Source organism: Acanthisitta chloris, unplaced genomic scaffold (assembly GCF_000695815.1).
Source record: "Acanthisitta chloris isolate BGI_N310 unplaced genomic scaffold, ASM69581v1 scaffold14682, whole genome shotgun sequence".
Classification (NCBI taxonomy): domain Eukaryota; kingdom Metazoa; phylum Chordata; class Aves; order Passeriformes; family Acanthisittidae; genus Acanthisitta; species Acanthisitta chloris.
In genome coordinates, this window is record NW_008660176.1 from 68258 (window position 1) to 83528 (window position 15271).

The 15271-nt window shown below is 47.3% G+C and overlaps 1 protein-coding gene across 1 annotated transcript in view; it reads right to left on the reverse strand.

Annotated features, from left to right (window-relative positions):
* LOC103797510 (voltage-dependent N-type calcium channel subunit alpha-1B-like) overlaps window positions 1–15271 on the reverse strand; it is a gene marked incomplete at both ends in the record, with an annotated part of 89028 nt that overhangs the window by 64678 nt on the left and 9079 nt on the right. Inside the window, 3 exons of the mRNA XM_009069729.1 lie at window positions 1251–1325; window positions 1968–2024; window positions 9152–9267. Of these exons, the coding sequence (XP_009067977.1) occupies window positions 1251–1325; window positions 1968–2024; window positions 9152–9267 (248 nt within the window). The remainder of the gene's footprint in view (window positions 1–1250; window positions 1326–1967; window positions 2025–9151; window positions 9268–15271) is intronic.

The window sequence follows — 15271 nt, forward strand, 5'->3', positions numbered from 1 at the left end:
ACTCTGCACTATCCACCCAGTGCAGGAGGGGTGAGGCAGGAGCAGTGAGGACTCTGGTCCCATAACCACCTACCTGCAAAACCTTGAGAACTGGCAGAAAAAAATAGGTTGATACAAGTTTGGTAACAGCTTCAAGACATACAGTAACTAAGCACCATTTTCTAGCAGCAGTAAGACACCCCACGGTGTGGTGATACATACTGTTCAGGAGGCACACACAGCAAACCCACTCACTCTGCAGAGACTGCCCTGGGGGAGGCTCCTAGGGGAAGATCCCCTCACTCTACACAAATTTCCCTGCCTTCACAGAGAAATGGATGCGCTTCTTCCTCCGCAGCTAAGGCAAGAGTTAGTGCTTTGGTCACTTCCAGGAGACACCCAGAGCATCACCCACAGGTTGGGAGAAGAGGAGAGGATGCTCTGAACCTGTGATCTGGATCCATTGTTATGCAAATAGCCACTTCTACTCCTTTCTTCCCCACCCAGCTGTAGGCTGAGTCCTCAGTCCCAGGTCCTCCAGGCTGCATCTGTCCCAGTGTACTCCAACATGTCCAGGGCCATCCCCAGCACTGGAACACAACCAGCCCTGGGAGTAAAATTTTACAGCACTCCCTGGCATGGATTGAGCAGCTTTTCTTTATCTTCTCCCCCAGACATCTCCTACATGTGTTTAGCAGTTAGGTTGTGCCATCTCTACAGGCACCCTGGATGCAATATCCCTCTTGTCTGGGGGCTAAGGATTTACCAGCACAGATGTGGGCTGCTCCATTCCAGTTGGCTTCCAGGCTGGGTATATTGTTGAGCCCCTTTAGCTTAGTGGTATAGATGGAGCCTTAGATACCTGGGTCTTCACTCTGTGCCCTCTAGTTTGCTTCCACCACTCAGCTTTCCAAACTACTCTTCCAGACACCCCTTCAAGACTACCAGCCCTGACTGCTCCCACGTGCCACACAGACTTCCCCAGCACACACACACCCTCACACACACACCAAGACTGGCCAAGCACACCTCAGCCCTGACCTCCTGCAGCCCCAGCTCTTCCATCCCCATGTTCTCCCCAGGTGCAGGTCACCAGGCTGGCCAAGGTGGACCAGCAGTCAGGCGTCAAGGATGACCCAAGGAGCCACGTGGCTTGGAGAAAGGTGCAAAACCACTTGGGATGCATCACTGGTGACCTGGGCACATAGGGCTGTGGGGTGAAGCTGCCCCGCTGTGCCACCTAAGCCCCTGGTGATTTGCAATCCACTCACTGTTGTAGCTGCTGGCGCTGCTAGTCTCTGCCGGTGCCGTGCCTTGTTGAATCGGCCCTTCCGAGGCGGCCCTCCCTGACAGGGAACGGGAGGAGAAAAAAAAAGAGGGGGGAAAGGGAGGGGAGGGGAAAGGAGGAGACATGGGAGGACGAAAGATGGTCAGAAAAGGGAGAGGGAAGAATCTTTAACTGAACGTTGACTGGCTGGAGCATCCTAAGAGCTCAGGGGTCTGTGGAGGCACCAGGAGAGCAGTGCCGGTGGCCTCGCTGCACCTCGATCCCTCCAGCCACGCTAGGGTCACACGTCGGAAGGTAGGATCACCACACCCTGTTATGTCTTACTGCTTACAGCTAACAGGGGTCTTAGTCTCTGTCAAATCCAGCTGGCAACCTCGGTTTGGAGCCCTGCCTTCTCTTGGTCACTGCATTTCTCTCCTGGCATCCACTCTGCAGCCTAACCCCACCACGACCTGGGTGTCCCCACAGCACAGTGACCGACCCCAGGGGCAGATCCCCATCCCAGGGCTGTGTGTCACGTAACTGCTCATCATCCACCTGCAACCTCCAGAAGACCTGACACGGGAGAAGGGACTCTGCCAAGAGCATGCAAGAGCGCGTTCCTCACGCCCTCCTGGTTACGGTGGAAGGCCATGGCAGTGCACAGCAGGTGAATCTCTCACTTGGCACAGGAGGAAAACTGCACAGCAAAAGGACCTACCGTCCAGAGGAGACTTCTCTTCTGCATTCTTGTCTTCCTCTGCCAGCATGACCTCCTCTGCAAAAGGAAAAAGAGCAAGGTTCAATCTCTGGTTGATCATATCCCTGCTCTGACACCAGCTCAGCTGGATGCAGCAGGTGTCTGTCCCAGTTTCATCCACCTTACCCCCTTGCATCACCCAGCTACACCAAGTGGGGAGGAAAGGATGGCTCAGAGCACTGTGTTTCTTAGTATGTAATCCCTCTTGCACAGGGGTGGAGGGCCAAACAAACCACTGCAAGGCTGTAGTGGTTCCTCTACAATATCCCTCTTCACAACCAACCACCCTCCCCAGTATCTTTACCAAACTATCATCCATAAGGGACTTCTGGAGACCAAGAACCTTCCTTCAGACCCAGGCAAGGCTACAGGATGGTCCCTCATGCCCAGCCACACTGGAGACACTGTTTAAGAAGTGAAAGATGCTCCATACCCTTTGCTGCTCTTCTATCTCCATCAGCAAGACCAGGACTCAGCCATGGGAAACAGATCTCTGCCTCATGGGACAGGGTAAGACAGGCAGGACCAGCTGCTGTGTGTCAGCAGTGCCACATCACAGAGCCACAATGTCACCAAATAGCCACCACATCAAATCCTTGTCCAAATAAAATCCACAGCAAGGTTTCCTTGGGGAAACTCTGCCTAGCAAAGGTTGTGCAATATATGCACGAACACCACAGTGTTTTCCATTCCTGTGGAACTCATCTCCAAAATACAATTTTATCCTTTCCTATTGTCAGTAAATTCAGAAAACACTTGAAAACCAACTGCCTAAACCTGAATAATTTTTATCTGTGTGAAAGACAACCAAATTTGCTGAGGTTTCACAAGGTAAATGTCACCACCCAGGTCATTTTGCAGTACACACCATACTTGAGACCACACAGTTCATCCACTCAGAACCACAGATTTTTAGCTTGCTGCTGGAAAATGATGGGAGGATTTGCTAAAGGACAATCTAAAGCAGACAAACCATTGAGTTGGCAGCTGCTAAACTGTACGTTTCCTTCTATTATTATCAACGACAAATTCTTTCACACACTTGGCATAGATGTAATTTGGGATCTTACTAAAACATCTGACGCTGTGTTCCCACAAAATTTTGCTTTCCAGACCATTTAAGTCAGTCTAGATGGAAGGGTAACTTACAAAAAATAAATACAAACAAACCAGAGGCCAAACATCAAAGTGTGTAGCTGAAAGCTGCCTAGAAGAATACTAGAGGGATCAGTCTTATATAAGCCTATATAAGCCACACAAGCCTTATATAATCTCTTTATTAATCATCTGGGAGAGAGAGGGAATGATACATTAATAAGACTGTGAATTGAGAAGGCTGAAAAATAATATCAAGGACTGAGAAAGGCTGGAAAGCAAACAGAGAAGAAATGGAAGTACAAACTAGTGCAGCAGAGACACAGAGGAAAGGAGAGCTGAGAGAGGGTCAAGAACACCAAATGAGCTAAAAAACACACTTGAAAAGGTATAAAATCCTTCCAAAAACCCAGAAGCCAATACAAATTAGGCATTTTCCTTAGGAAAAAGAAGGCCTAGGAGGCCTTAGGAGGCTTCCTGAGGCAGGTCAGAAAAGTGAAATGAGCTTTTTCAGACAGTTCAAGACACTTCTCTCCCAAACCAACACCTCAGGCCTAAAGGTTCTTCTGAGGTCTTGCCTAGAAAAAGCTTTACTGATGTTTGGGGGCTAAAAACATGGAAGGAATTAAATGCAATTAACAATGAGCATGCCTGCACAGAAACATGAGGAAGGGATGGGTTAGATGTGAAGACTCCTTCCCAAAGGCACCTGATATTGATGGATTCTCACCTACAAAGTACACAACTCAGCAAACCAGCTGAGCCATTGCCCCAAATTCAGGGCCTGAATTGGTGCCCAAACACATCTCCATCCATAGACATATCTCTGTCCATAAACATATCCCACCTGGGCTTGGTTTTACTGTTCCCTTAAAATAAAACACCCCAGGTTTCACCTATGACATTCCCTCAAGCCCAGCTCCTGCCTGCTTTGAATCTCTTGGGAAATTAAAGGACCACTTCCCCCCTAGTAGGGCATTATAAGTTTTTAAGGCCTGCTAAAAAGACAGCTCAGTGGGTTACTCATCACTCTAGGTGGGGTTGTTAACCATAGAGCATCCTAAGCAGAGGATCAGTACCTGAATTGCCTTCTAGTTGCCTGTGTAACACAGAGCCTGGCAGAAGAGAAGTAGGACACCTAAAAAAACTCCAAACAACGGTGGCTCTGCACTAGGAGAAATATTCAACCAAGAGACAGTATCAGATCAGCAACTTCAAGCCTCCAAACAAAGGCACAGGGGCTCTGCCAGGATATCAGAGCAAGAGGTGTCTCTGCACTAAGATGAATTGCTGGTCATTAAGTCCTGTGTGCTCCAGGGCTGGAAATAAAGGTAAAGCCTACACTGAGGAACTGGAACGCTGAACAATGCAGGCAAAGCAGCAGAGAAACATGGTGCCCCTTCACTTTCTCTTTGGCACAGGGAGAGAGGACACTGTGGGCTCAAAAGAAGAGAGAATTACTGGAAATAACTCATGTTCAACAGGCAATGCAAGATAGTAAAAAGGGAAACCAACTGAATTTAACTGACTTGGTAAATAGAAGAAGTGAATAAAAATTCGCTCAGCCCTTAGAAGAAGCCCACACACTCTCATGAGGAATCTAATTACTCTCCCTTCCATCTCACACACGTGCCTGCCCTGTTCCATTGCTGGAGGGATCTTTTTTTTTCTAAAGAAAGCCAAAACCTGAAGTTCATAAAGCTTTGTCATGTCAAGGGACAACACTGATGTTACAGAGAGCTGGGAGAGAGAGGCTAAACCGTTCTTGTTACTCCAGGAGAACAGAAACACTGTGGATCACTGCTGTGTGAAAGAGAAGGACTTGGGGAGAATTAAAATGCACACAACATGCAACTTCATTAGCCCTGAACTGAAAGATTTTCAGTCTCTGAGCAAAGTGTTTTCAGAATGATGCACGTCCTTGTAAGATAAGAGAAACATCTTCAAAAGAATATTTGTGGGCTTCTAAGTGCTTTACTCTGTATGGAGAACTTCTGGTTCCCTGTTCTCCACTGGAAATGCAGCAACGACAGCCTAGCTGTGACTACAGTTTTGAGGAGCTGAATGGAGAAAGCAGCAGTGGCAAAATCATTTGCATGGATTACATTGCTTGGCTTCAGCTCTTTTGAATTCCTCTGAAAGGCACAATTGCCTTTAAACTGAAGGAGAGCAGGTTTAGATTAGATGTTAGGAAGAAATTCACCCGTGAGGGTGCTAAGGCACTGGCACAGGTTGTCCAGAGAAGCTATGGCTGCCTCATCACTGGAAATGTTCCAGGCCAGGTTGGATGGAGCTTGGAGCAACCTGGGCTGGTGGAAGGTGTCTCAGCCCATGTCAGGGGGTGGAATGAGATAGGCTTTAAGGTCCTTTCCCACCCAAACTAGTCTGGGACTCAATGATAACATCATTCAAATTACAGAGAAGGCTGTGAGGAACATCAGAGACACTTGAGAGTGGACAGTAAATTATAAATATGATCATAGAATCACAGAATCAACCTGGCTGGAAAAGACCTCCAAGATCATCCAGTCCAACCCTACCCTGGTCACTAGACCATGGCACTAAGTGCCACATCCAGTCTCAGCTTGAAAACCTCCAGGGATGGTGAATCCCCCACCTCCCTGGACAGCCCATTCCAATGCCTGAGCACTCTCTCTGGAAAAAATCTCTTCCTAATATCCAACCTAACCCTCCCCTGGCAGAGCTTGAGTCTGTGCCCTCTTGTCCTGCTGCTGGTTGCCTGGGAGAAGAGACCAACCCCCACCTGACTCCAACCTCCTGTCAGGGAGTTGTAGAGGGTGATAAGGTCTCCCCTGAGCCTCCTCTTCTCCAGGCTGAACACCCCCAGCTCCCTCAGCCTCTCCTCATGGCACTTGTGCTCCAGTCCCTTCACCAGCCTCGTTGCTCTTCTCTGGACCTGCTCCAGCCCCTCAATGTTCCTCCTGAACTGAGGGGCCCAGATGATATTACATTAAAATCCCTGTTGTCCAATGGGAGGTAGTGTACAGATGATAAAGGAATTCTTTTAGTCACTCACAAACTTTCCTTGGTCCTAAACCAGTTACAGCCCTTGAGCTAAAATCTTGGCCACTACACCCAGGCCAAGGAAACCTTCTTTCCAGGTCCAGCAAATACTCAGAATATGTAAAAAAAAATCACAGAGCGAAAGCATTCTAAGTACTGAAAAGTTGTTTTATGAATCACTGGATTGCAGCTTTCCACTCTTCCTACCTTGCTTCAAAAATAAAGGAGAAAAGAAACAAGGAAAAAAAATGTTCAAGGAGGATACTACAAATATTAGAAGCTTGGTGAATGTTCCATGGGAAGAAGGGGATGGAGCAGATTGGCTCTGCATGCTCTAAGGCAGGAAAAAAAAAAGCTAAGAGGAAATAAGGTAGAGGGAGATGAGAGAAAGAAAAGTCATTAAAAGGACTACAAAGTGCCCTTGTGAGCTCCTCCTCTCACTGCAGAAAGGCAACAGGTTGAAACCAAGGGCAGGACACAGCTTGGTGGGTTGGTTCATTTTTTGATAGCAAACCAACTGTTAACACGTGGAACTCTTCACTGCAAGAGTCAATGAGCTCAAGGATGCTAGGAGGATTTAAAACAATTAGAGATCCACATGAATAATAATAAAACCCTCCAGAGTTCCAGCAGAGCAGAATACAAAGAGCTTTTGCTCTTCATGTAAACAGCTTATTGCCTCTCCCTGCCTGGGGCTGGAGCAGGACTGGACTGTCTGTGTCCATCCTCCCTGGCTGTCTTCCTCCCTCCTCAACAGCCCTGGACAAGGAAGACTGATTATCTAGGTTGGAAATTCCAGATCATTTCATAATCCTAACCTCCCAAACAGGCCTGGGAAATCCCCATCGAGGGCACAGTCCCAGATTTCAGCTCCTGAATTCTAAGCACTCATTCTCTGTCCTGGTTAGCCTTCATGCTGCATTTTGTATTCAAAGATTTTATTAACACTGCTAAGCTCATTTTAATTACTGTTATTATTCAGCTGTACTAGGAAGCTTCTTTATATTCCTATTGTACTCCCAACAATGCCTTTACAAAGTATTTTTATTATTCCCTGATTCAGCTCTTTTGCATACACTTCCCTCTCCTACAAAACCTTCTGGATCTTGTGTTATTAGGCTAAGTCAAAGGATGTGCATTTTACAGCAGTTTCACTCTGTGTTGGTGTGGCATTTATACAGCCCTGGCAACCCAGAAATAGAAGATCCAGCCATTCCCATAGGGATATAAAGTTGGAGCAGAGATTGACTGTACATTTTATAACTTCTCCACCTCAGCTTTCACACAAGTGCAGCTGATGAGCTCTGAAATGCAGCAATCCTCATCCCTGCAAGGGAATTCTCTTTGTTTTCCTGATGGGGAGACCAGAAAATTTTCAGAGACTGAAAATCAGGAGAGCCTTAGAAGCAAGATGGCACTAAACCAAGAAGAACTGAGGTACACTCTGCTCCAGCACTGTAAAAGCAATTAATTGGAATTTGAGGTGGCACAAAAGCTGTAAACAAATAAGACAAATTATACATGGAGAGTGAATGATTCTTTGGATCCTCCAGACCCACAGGGTGGCTCCATAATTGAGGACAGTTGCTGTTGAAGAGTCACAGTGAATAAAAGTCTGTCAATACAACTGGCACACAATTGTCACTCTGTGTAGCACTACAGGAAATAATGGGTTTGAGACACCATAGAAACTGCTGCTGCTTCTTCCTGGTTTACATTTCAATGCTTCATTCTTCTTTCTCTCTGGCCTCACGTTGTCAGAACTCATATCCAAAAGCACTGTCCTCCCTCAGGGAAGTATGAGGACCCACAGCAGGGCAAAGCCTCACTCTCCTGGGCACATAGAGGTGAAGACAGAAGCAAAGCAGCAGGAGGGATGTAAAAATGCTCTGCCCAACACCAGCACCCAAGCTAACTCTTAGCAACAGAAGGTAAGAGCCACCTCTGCAGAGAACAGCCCCAGGATGCTCTGACCCCTGCCTTGTACATGGGTTATGCATGTGCAGTGCTGCAGTGAGTTGCTGTGACCATACAGGCACTTGCTCAAGCACATTTAGCAGTGCAGGCCTCTAGCACCAGCATGGACATCACCAGGAGTGATGGCATGGCTTTGCACTTAGGAGCAGCACAGAGCACCAGCTCTGCCCCTGGTCTAGCAGCTGATGTCAGACAAGTCCCTGTGTCAAGCTGGACCTCAGTTTGCCCATTTGTAAAGGGCAAGGATGAAGCTGACCTGTCTAGAAAGGCACCAGAAACCAGCACTTCTTTTTCTCCCCATCATTGCTTCAAAAGGCATTTGCACTTCACTCAGACATTTCAGCTTCTCAGAAAAGTAGGCAAGGAGGAAATTACCCCCAGGTTTCTTGCTCCTACATGAAAGAATTGCACTATGGTTATGTCAATACATAAATATGAGTTACTCTATACCACAGAAAGGTTATTGGTAATCATTACTGTCCAATAAAAAGGAAAAGCAAAGCAGGTTGCTCTTTGTTAAATGAGGGTGTTTGGGTCCTTGTTAAAGTTGTTCATGGCTTGCAATAAAGTGCAATGTTCAGCTATAATGCTTATAAAGCAATGTTAATATGTGCTGGGGTGAGTTCCATGCAAGTGATCTCTGTAGCTCATAAAAATGACACTCTGGTGTGTTTTACCATCACAGCAAGAGAGGCTTATAAAACAGCTGGGTGGAAAGTAAATAAAATATCAATGACTCATATAAGGGAACAGTTTCCCCACTGTGGAGACTTTGGGCACTGTACCACTGTATTATACTGTATTAAGACAATTGCTTTGATCTCAGCAAGAAAGTTGGCTCAGCTCCTTTAGTTTTGCTTCACCAAACTGAGATCTTGTGCAATGACTTTAATGTGAGTGCTCAGAAAGCCCAACGAGAACAAGTGCTTGTTGGGCTCTCTCCAGTCTTGTGTTTCAACAGTCAACAACACCAAGGACTAGTCCTGAGGCCCTTATGCTCTCTCTTGCCACAACATATCAGCCCAAGATGAGGAGATCTCTTGCCTTACCTGCTTTGAAGATCCACTCCAAGTACCCATTGAGTTCCCGTTCGATTTGCTGCTGCCTGCGGAGCTTGAGGAACGCTCGACGGTTCTCCACCCTCTCTCGTTCTTTGGCAAATTCACTGTGGAGAGAGAAGACAGAGAAAGCACATCACAAGTGCTCAGGGAAAACACCCAGCCCTCCTTTAGCCTTTCAGATTGTACTCATGAAGCTTGTGAAGTCCATGATGGTAGTAGTGAATGGGAAACCACAGCAAGTGATATGCTGGTCCAACAAACTACACTTTGGTTGTAGCTCAGCTGTTTCTCTGCCTCTCTCAGCCTGAAAGAGGCCTGCAAAGTGCCATCTGCACACACTTCTTGTGCCCTAGGGCCACATCACAGCCACTGCAAGGAGATCCTGATGCACAACCAATCATCACACAATGCAAATCATTAACCTTAACTCTAAGCCCCATCCTCCCTCTGTTTCCACAGCAGAGGTTCCTCTAGAAGCACAATAAAGAGTAAGTCACAGAGACACCAACACTCTTCTGAAGAGATCCAGTCTTCCATGTTAGCCTTTCTTCACATTTTCCCAGGCTTAAGATGTCTGTGACAAACAGAAGTCAAACAAGAGCTGCAAGTGAGGATGATTACTCTGGGGTCAGGCGAAATAGGTTTGAGGGTTAAAATGATCCTGCTCTTTGCTAAAATCCCGTGGAAAGCAAGGATCTTGGGATCAGATCATTAGATTCCCCTGTGCAGGGGAATCAGAAAAGAAGGTTCATCCAATCACTGCAAAAATCATGTCCAAGTACATCCAGTTTGAAATGATACTGAGACAAAAGTCTAAGACAACCCACACTGGGGCTTTCTCCAAGCTCGTTCCTATCAGCTCTGGGAAGTTTCTGATGCCCCATGTGGAGATGTATATGCCCATCTATGATTTATGAAGCTCTGAACCAGTCTTGGCAACCCCTCACACACTGGAGTGACTCCCACAGTAGCTTAATCTATGTGGTTAAACATGGGATGAAGCTTCTGTCCCTGGGCACTCCAGAGCTTCAATCATTTGACATCTTAACTCTGCTGTGTCCTTCATACCTTCAGTTAGGTGTTAATTAATCAGTTAACTGTAGTTAATCACTGATTTTGACTCAAATCTCACCTAATCAACCCACAGATGTTCTCGAAAGCCAGCAAGGAGTAGGAGATGGGAGGAAGGTGGAAAAACAGGGGGGAAAAGGAGTTCCAAGTGCCAGATGCAGCTTTATATACACAGTCTACACTTTGTCCTTCAAAGGTGACACTTTTGCTTCACTTGGCAGGACTGTGTGACCCACAGAGAAGGGACTGCAGGGAGAACTTGGCTCAGCACTGCGACACACCAGCACCTCACCATCAGCTGAGGTGTTATCTTGATTTTGGCAGCACTTCCCAGTCTCCTGACTCCCCTCTCCTATCCCCCACCTGACAGGACAGCCCATGACCCCATCCTTGAAGCAAAGGAAGTTGAACGTCGTTCGTAATGGACAGCTCCTCCTTGGCATTCAGCACATCTCTGCGGGGTGATTCAGGATCCTGTGCGCGTCAGCTGGATCCCCATTTTCTCCATCTCCCTTTTAATGTTCTCATTTCTGGTTCAGTGCCTGCTGGTTGGGGCCACAGACCTTCTCTCAGTTTTGATTTCTCTCTGGAGCAGGAGGAATGAGATCAGACAGCATGAGGTGACAACATGCATTTCAATTTCCAGGCGTGGAGGGGCCACACTTAATGGGTTACAGGCTTGAAGCACCACGAGCTTCCCAGAGCAGGAGGCAACACCCAGTGGGGAGTTTCCTGAGGGACTGTCCTGGGCAGGAAGGACAGCAGATGAGCCATGGCACTGCTCCCTCACCCCTCAGGAGCAGGCAAGACAGAGCTTTCCTTGCAAAGCCTTTCATCCTCTGCCAGATGCTATGTGGCCTAAGGAGAATAAAAGCTACCTTGGACTTGTCCCTTTAATCTCAACTTTAAAGCTGTAAGAAAATGAGGGAGAAACTGTGAAGTTGGAAACCTTCAGAAGTTTCTGTACAGCCATGCAGACATCTCACAAGACACCAGTGAGGAATATTGCTGAGGTTAAAGCCACCTCTGCCCTCCTGCTGTGTAGAACGGGCAGGTTTGGTAACCACAGAGTCACAGACTGGTCTGGGTTGGAAGGACCTCAAAGATCAACTCATCCCCCCCCCTGCCATGGGCAGGGACACCTTCCACTAGCCCAGGTTGCTCCAAACCCCATCCAACCTGGCCTGGAACACTTCCAGGGATGGGGCAGCTACAGCTGCTCTGGACAGCCTGTGCCAGTGTCTCATCACCCTCACAGGGAAGAATTTCTTCCCAATACCCAATCTAGCCCTACTCTCTGTCATTGCCCCTTGTCCTGTCACTCCAGGGCCTTGGAAATAGTCTCTCTCCATCTTTTTTGCAGTATCCCCTCAGCTACTGGAAGGCTGCAATTAGGTCATCCCAAAGCCTTCTCTTCTCTAGGCTAAACAGTCCCAATTCTCTCACCCTATCCTCATAGCAGAGGTGCTCTAGGCCTTCTAATCACCTTGGTGCCTCCTCTAGACTCATTCCAACAGCTCCATGTCCTCCCTGTGTTGGTGCCCCAGAGCTGGAGGCAGCACTGCAGGTGAGGTCTCACCTGAGCAGAGCAGAGGGGCAGAATCCTTCCCTCACCTGCTGCCCACACTGTGGGGATGAGCAGAGCACACAGTTGGTGTCTGTGCACCAGTGCACATAGCCAGAGCATGTCCAGCCTCTCACCCACAGCACCCCAAGTCCTTCTCCTCAGGGCTGCTCTCCATCTGCTCATCCCCAGCCTGGAGTGATCCCAAGGGCTGCCCCAACCCAAGTGCAGCACCAGCACTTGGTCATGTTAAACCTCATGAGATTCCCATGGGCCACTTCTCAAGCTCGTCCTGGTCCTTGTCCAAGCAATAGAGCTTGTCCAGGCATTGCAGTAGAAGTTGGGAGAAGACAGTACCTTGGGTCTCTGCTCATTAAATACCTTCTGAATGCTACAGAGCTGTAGTAAAATCATCCAAGATGAAGACTGAAGGCTCTTGATGTAGGATCTTCCTGGAGAAGGGACACATCACTTGCTCTTTCTCCTCCAGGAGATAGAAGAGAAGTTTGATGAAGCTGCAACTTGCCAATAAGTTGTGTTTTCTATACAAAATGTATTAATAAAGCATGTGTGTCTCTTCCACTACATTCATCACCATTCAGCAACTGAAATATTCCCTATTTGCTGCAACTGGAAAACTCCCAGAATTTCCTTTTGAGAGCTCTTCACCAAATTTCACCACATATTCAAAGAAAAAGGGAGAAAATTATATCAAAATGCTGCATTTCAGCTAAAAATATTTCAGCTCAAGGTTTCCTGCCAGCTCTAAATGAAAACACAGAAAGTCCCATGGGAATGTTTGGAAGCAGTAAATAAGTGTCCTCTTTATTCAGCATAATTCTTATTTATGTCACTGACTTGCAAAAATCTCTCAAATCACCAGAAAGGAAATCTGAACAGAAATGTGCTGGTTCCTGGCCAGAGTATCCTCCAGGACTTTCTTCATAGCTGATTCTCCACCCTTTGGCCAGTTTTGGAATAAGTAATGTTTGCTGTGAGGGTGCTGAGACACTGGCACAGGTTGCCCAGAGAAGCTGTGGCTGCTCCATCCCTGGGAGTGTTCCAGGCCAGGTTGGATGGAGCTTGGAGCAACCTGGGCTAGTGGAAGGTGTCCCTGCCCATGGCAGGGTGTGGGATGAGACAATCTTTAACATCTATTCCAACCCAAACCAGTGTATATGATTCTCATTCCTGGCTCTCATCACCACATGCCCCACAAGCCCTCCAAAATATTCATCTTCCAGCACTGTCCAGCTGGGAATGATGAGGAGGAAAGCTGAAGGGTCAGTGATCCTACACACAGCACAGCAACACGAGATGTTGCTTTGGAGGAAGCTGAACTCTGCCTGGGGAGGTGACTCCACTGCATTTCAGTTACTACATGACAGTGGTGAATAACTGATTCTATGGAGACAGCAGGAACAAACAGGAATCAAAGGAAGGCCATTCATCATGGAAACCACAGCCAGTCAAGCTCAGTGTGTCACATTTTTCTTCTCAAGAGTGGTCCGTGCTTAATGTCACCAGGAAAATGGATGATTGTTGCTTATCACCTTGGTGGGTGGAAGAGTGAAATAAATCTCCTCAGAGTAAATATGCACTAAAATAGCCACTTCAGGGCAAGTCAAGAGCCCCCCCAGCCACAAAAGAGACAGAGCCAGCTCTGAGCAACCACCAGGGTCAGGATACATTCTAAACTAATAAAATACTTACAAGACTTTTATCCATTCTGCTCTTAAATTAAAAATACTGTCACAGCAACCAAAGGGGGACAAAAATAAACAAACCACAATCTTCATCCCTTGAGTGTGTGATTAACTTTCCTGTATGACAGAAGAGAGCTGAGCTGGAGCACCAGAACTACCTCCTGGTCTTGGGTCTGGTGGCACATGAGAAGCAGTTTGCTGCAAGACTAATCACACCATTAAACCTCTGCAAGTCAGGTTTGCCACTCAGAAAGCAGACAGAGCTGCTTCCCACTCACAGGGAAGAGGCAGAGAGAGATAATATAGCATCACTGTCATTGCTACCACTAATAGTGCTGATGATTAGCGAGTTGTAATAACAACACAGGTAATTAGCTCCTCATTCAGAACATTCCCACGTTCAACTCAGGGCACAGGAGCTCCAGAAGTCTCAGACCTTAGCACAGGAGAACAGCTTTCAGCCACTGGATCCAAAGCACAGAAAGCAGCACAGGACTCAGGACTCTGCCAGTGACTCCTGGAAAGCAACTGGAAAGAACTTCCCGAATTTAAAGTGTCTTTAAAATTACAAAACCCAATCAGTTTTAGGATTGGCTTCATCTCCAGTCCAAGTACAGGAAATGAATGCATAAAGCTGAGCCTGGATGGCATATGACATCTAGGGATGTAGTCCTGCCTGGAGAAATGCAGCCCTCAGGAGTGGAGAGGAGCCAGAAGAGACAGATCATTCAAGTGGGTGAGCTGCTGGCAAAGGCACCAGCCAGGACTGCAGATGTTTGACTCAGTTACTCACAGGCCAAAACGAATTCTCCAGGTGGAGAAACAAAATTGGCCAAGACAGGAGGCTTCTGTGGAAGCTTTGTTGCTTGAACGTGGAGCAGTGCCCAAGAAGAGATGTGAGAGCTGTCAGCAGCCTGTTGAGCAGCCCACATGTCTCAGGAGCAGGGAGGGACAACTTGGAGGCACGAGATGGAAAACAGCAGCTCCTCTGGCTGCCTGACATGAGTCAGAGCAGCGTCACAGCACTGGAAGAGTAACAGTGGTACAAAATCATGTGTTGTGCTACTCAGGGGCTGCCTGGATGAGGAGAGGTGAAGTATGAGAAATTCCTCTGTTTCAGTTCACCCCTTTTACAATCACCAAGGAAGGAACCTCGAAAGACACTTGGTGCCAATTATCCCCTAACTTCCACTAAGCTTTCAGCCAAAGCAACTTCTTAGGTAGGAATTTCCTGATGGTGCCAATTATCCCCTAAGTTCCACTAAGCTTTCAGCTAGAGAAAACTAAGTAGGAATTTCCCATAGAGGCTGCAAAGGCACTGTGGAGATAAGAAGATGCACTTGCAGCACCCCAGACATAAGAATATGCTGGTGATAAGAGAGGTAAGATGCATCTGTCAGGAAAACCAAATCTCTTGTGCTCTTGGCAGGCAACAGTCACTTGCTGAGGGGCTGCACATCACTTAGGAGATCCTCCAGAGTGCCTTAGGGGAAGTGCTCAGCACTGGGATACACTTCCAAGCCTCCCAGTATCCTTGAGAGCATCCACATGCAAGCAGAAACACAATTGTGTTTTAAGGGTGGAAGCCCTCCCTTTTGCTATCATGTATTTGGGTTCATGTGCTGGAAGAAAGAAATGGAAAAAGAGCCTTCAGTTAAGTTTTTCTCTCCCTCTCAGGTCTGATTTTGATGCTGGGGTTTACCACCTTGTCCTAATCCAAACAAATTCTTGGATGAAGCCAGTGACACTAACATGGTAGACAGATTC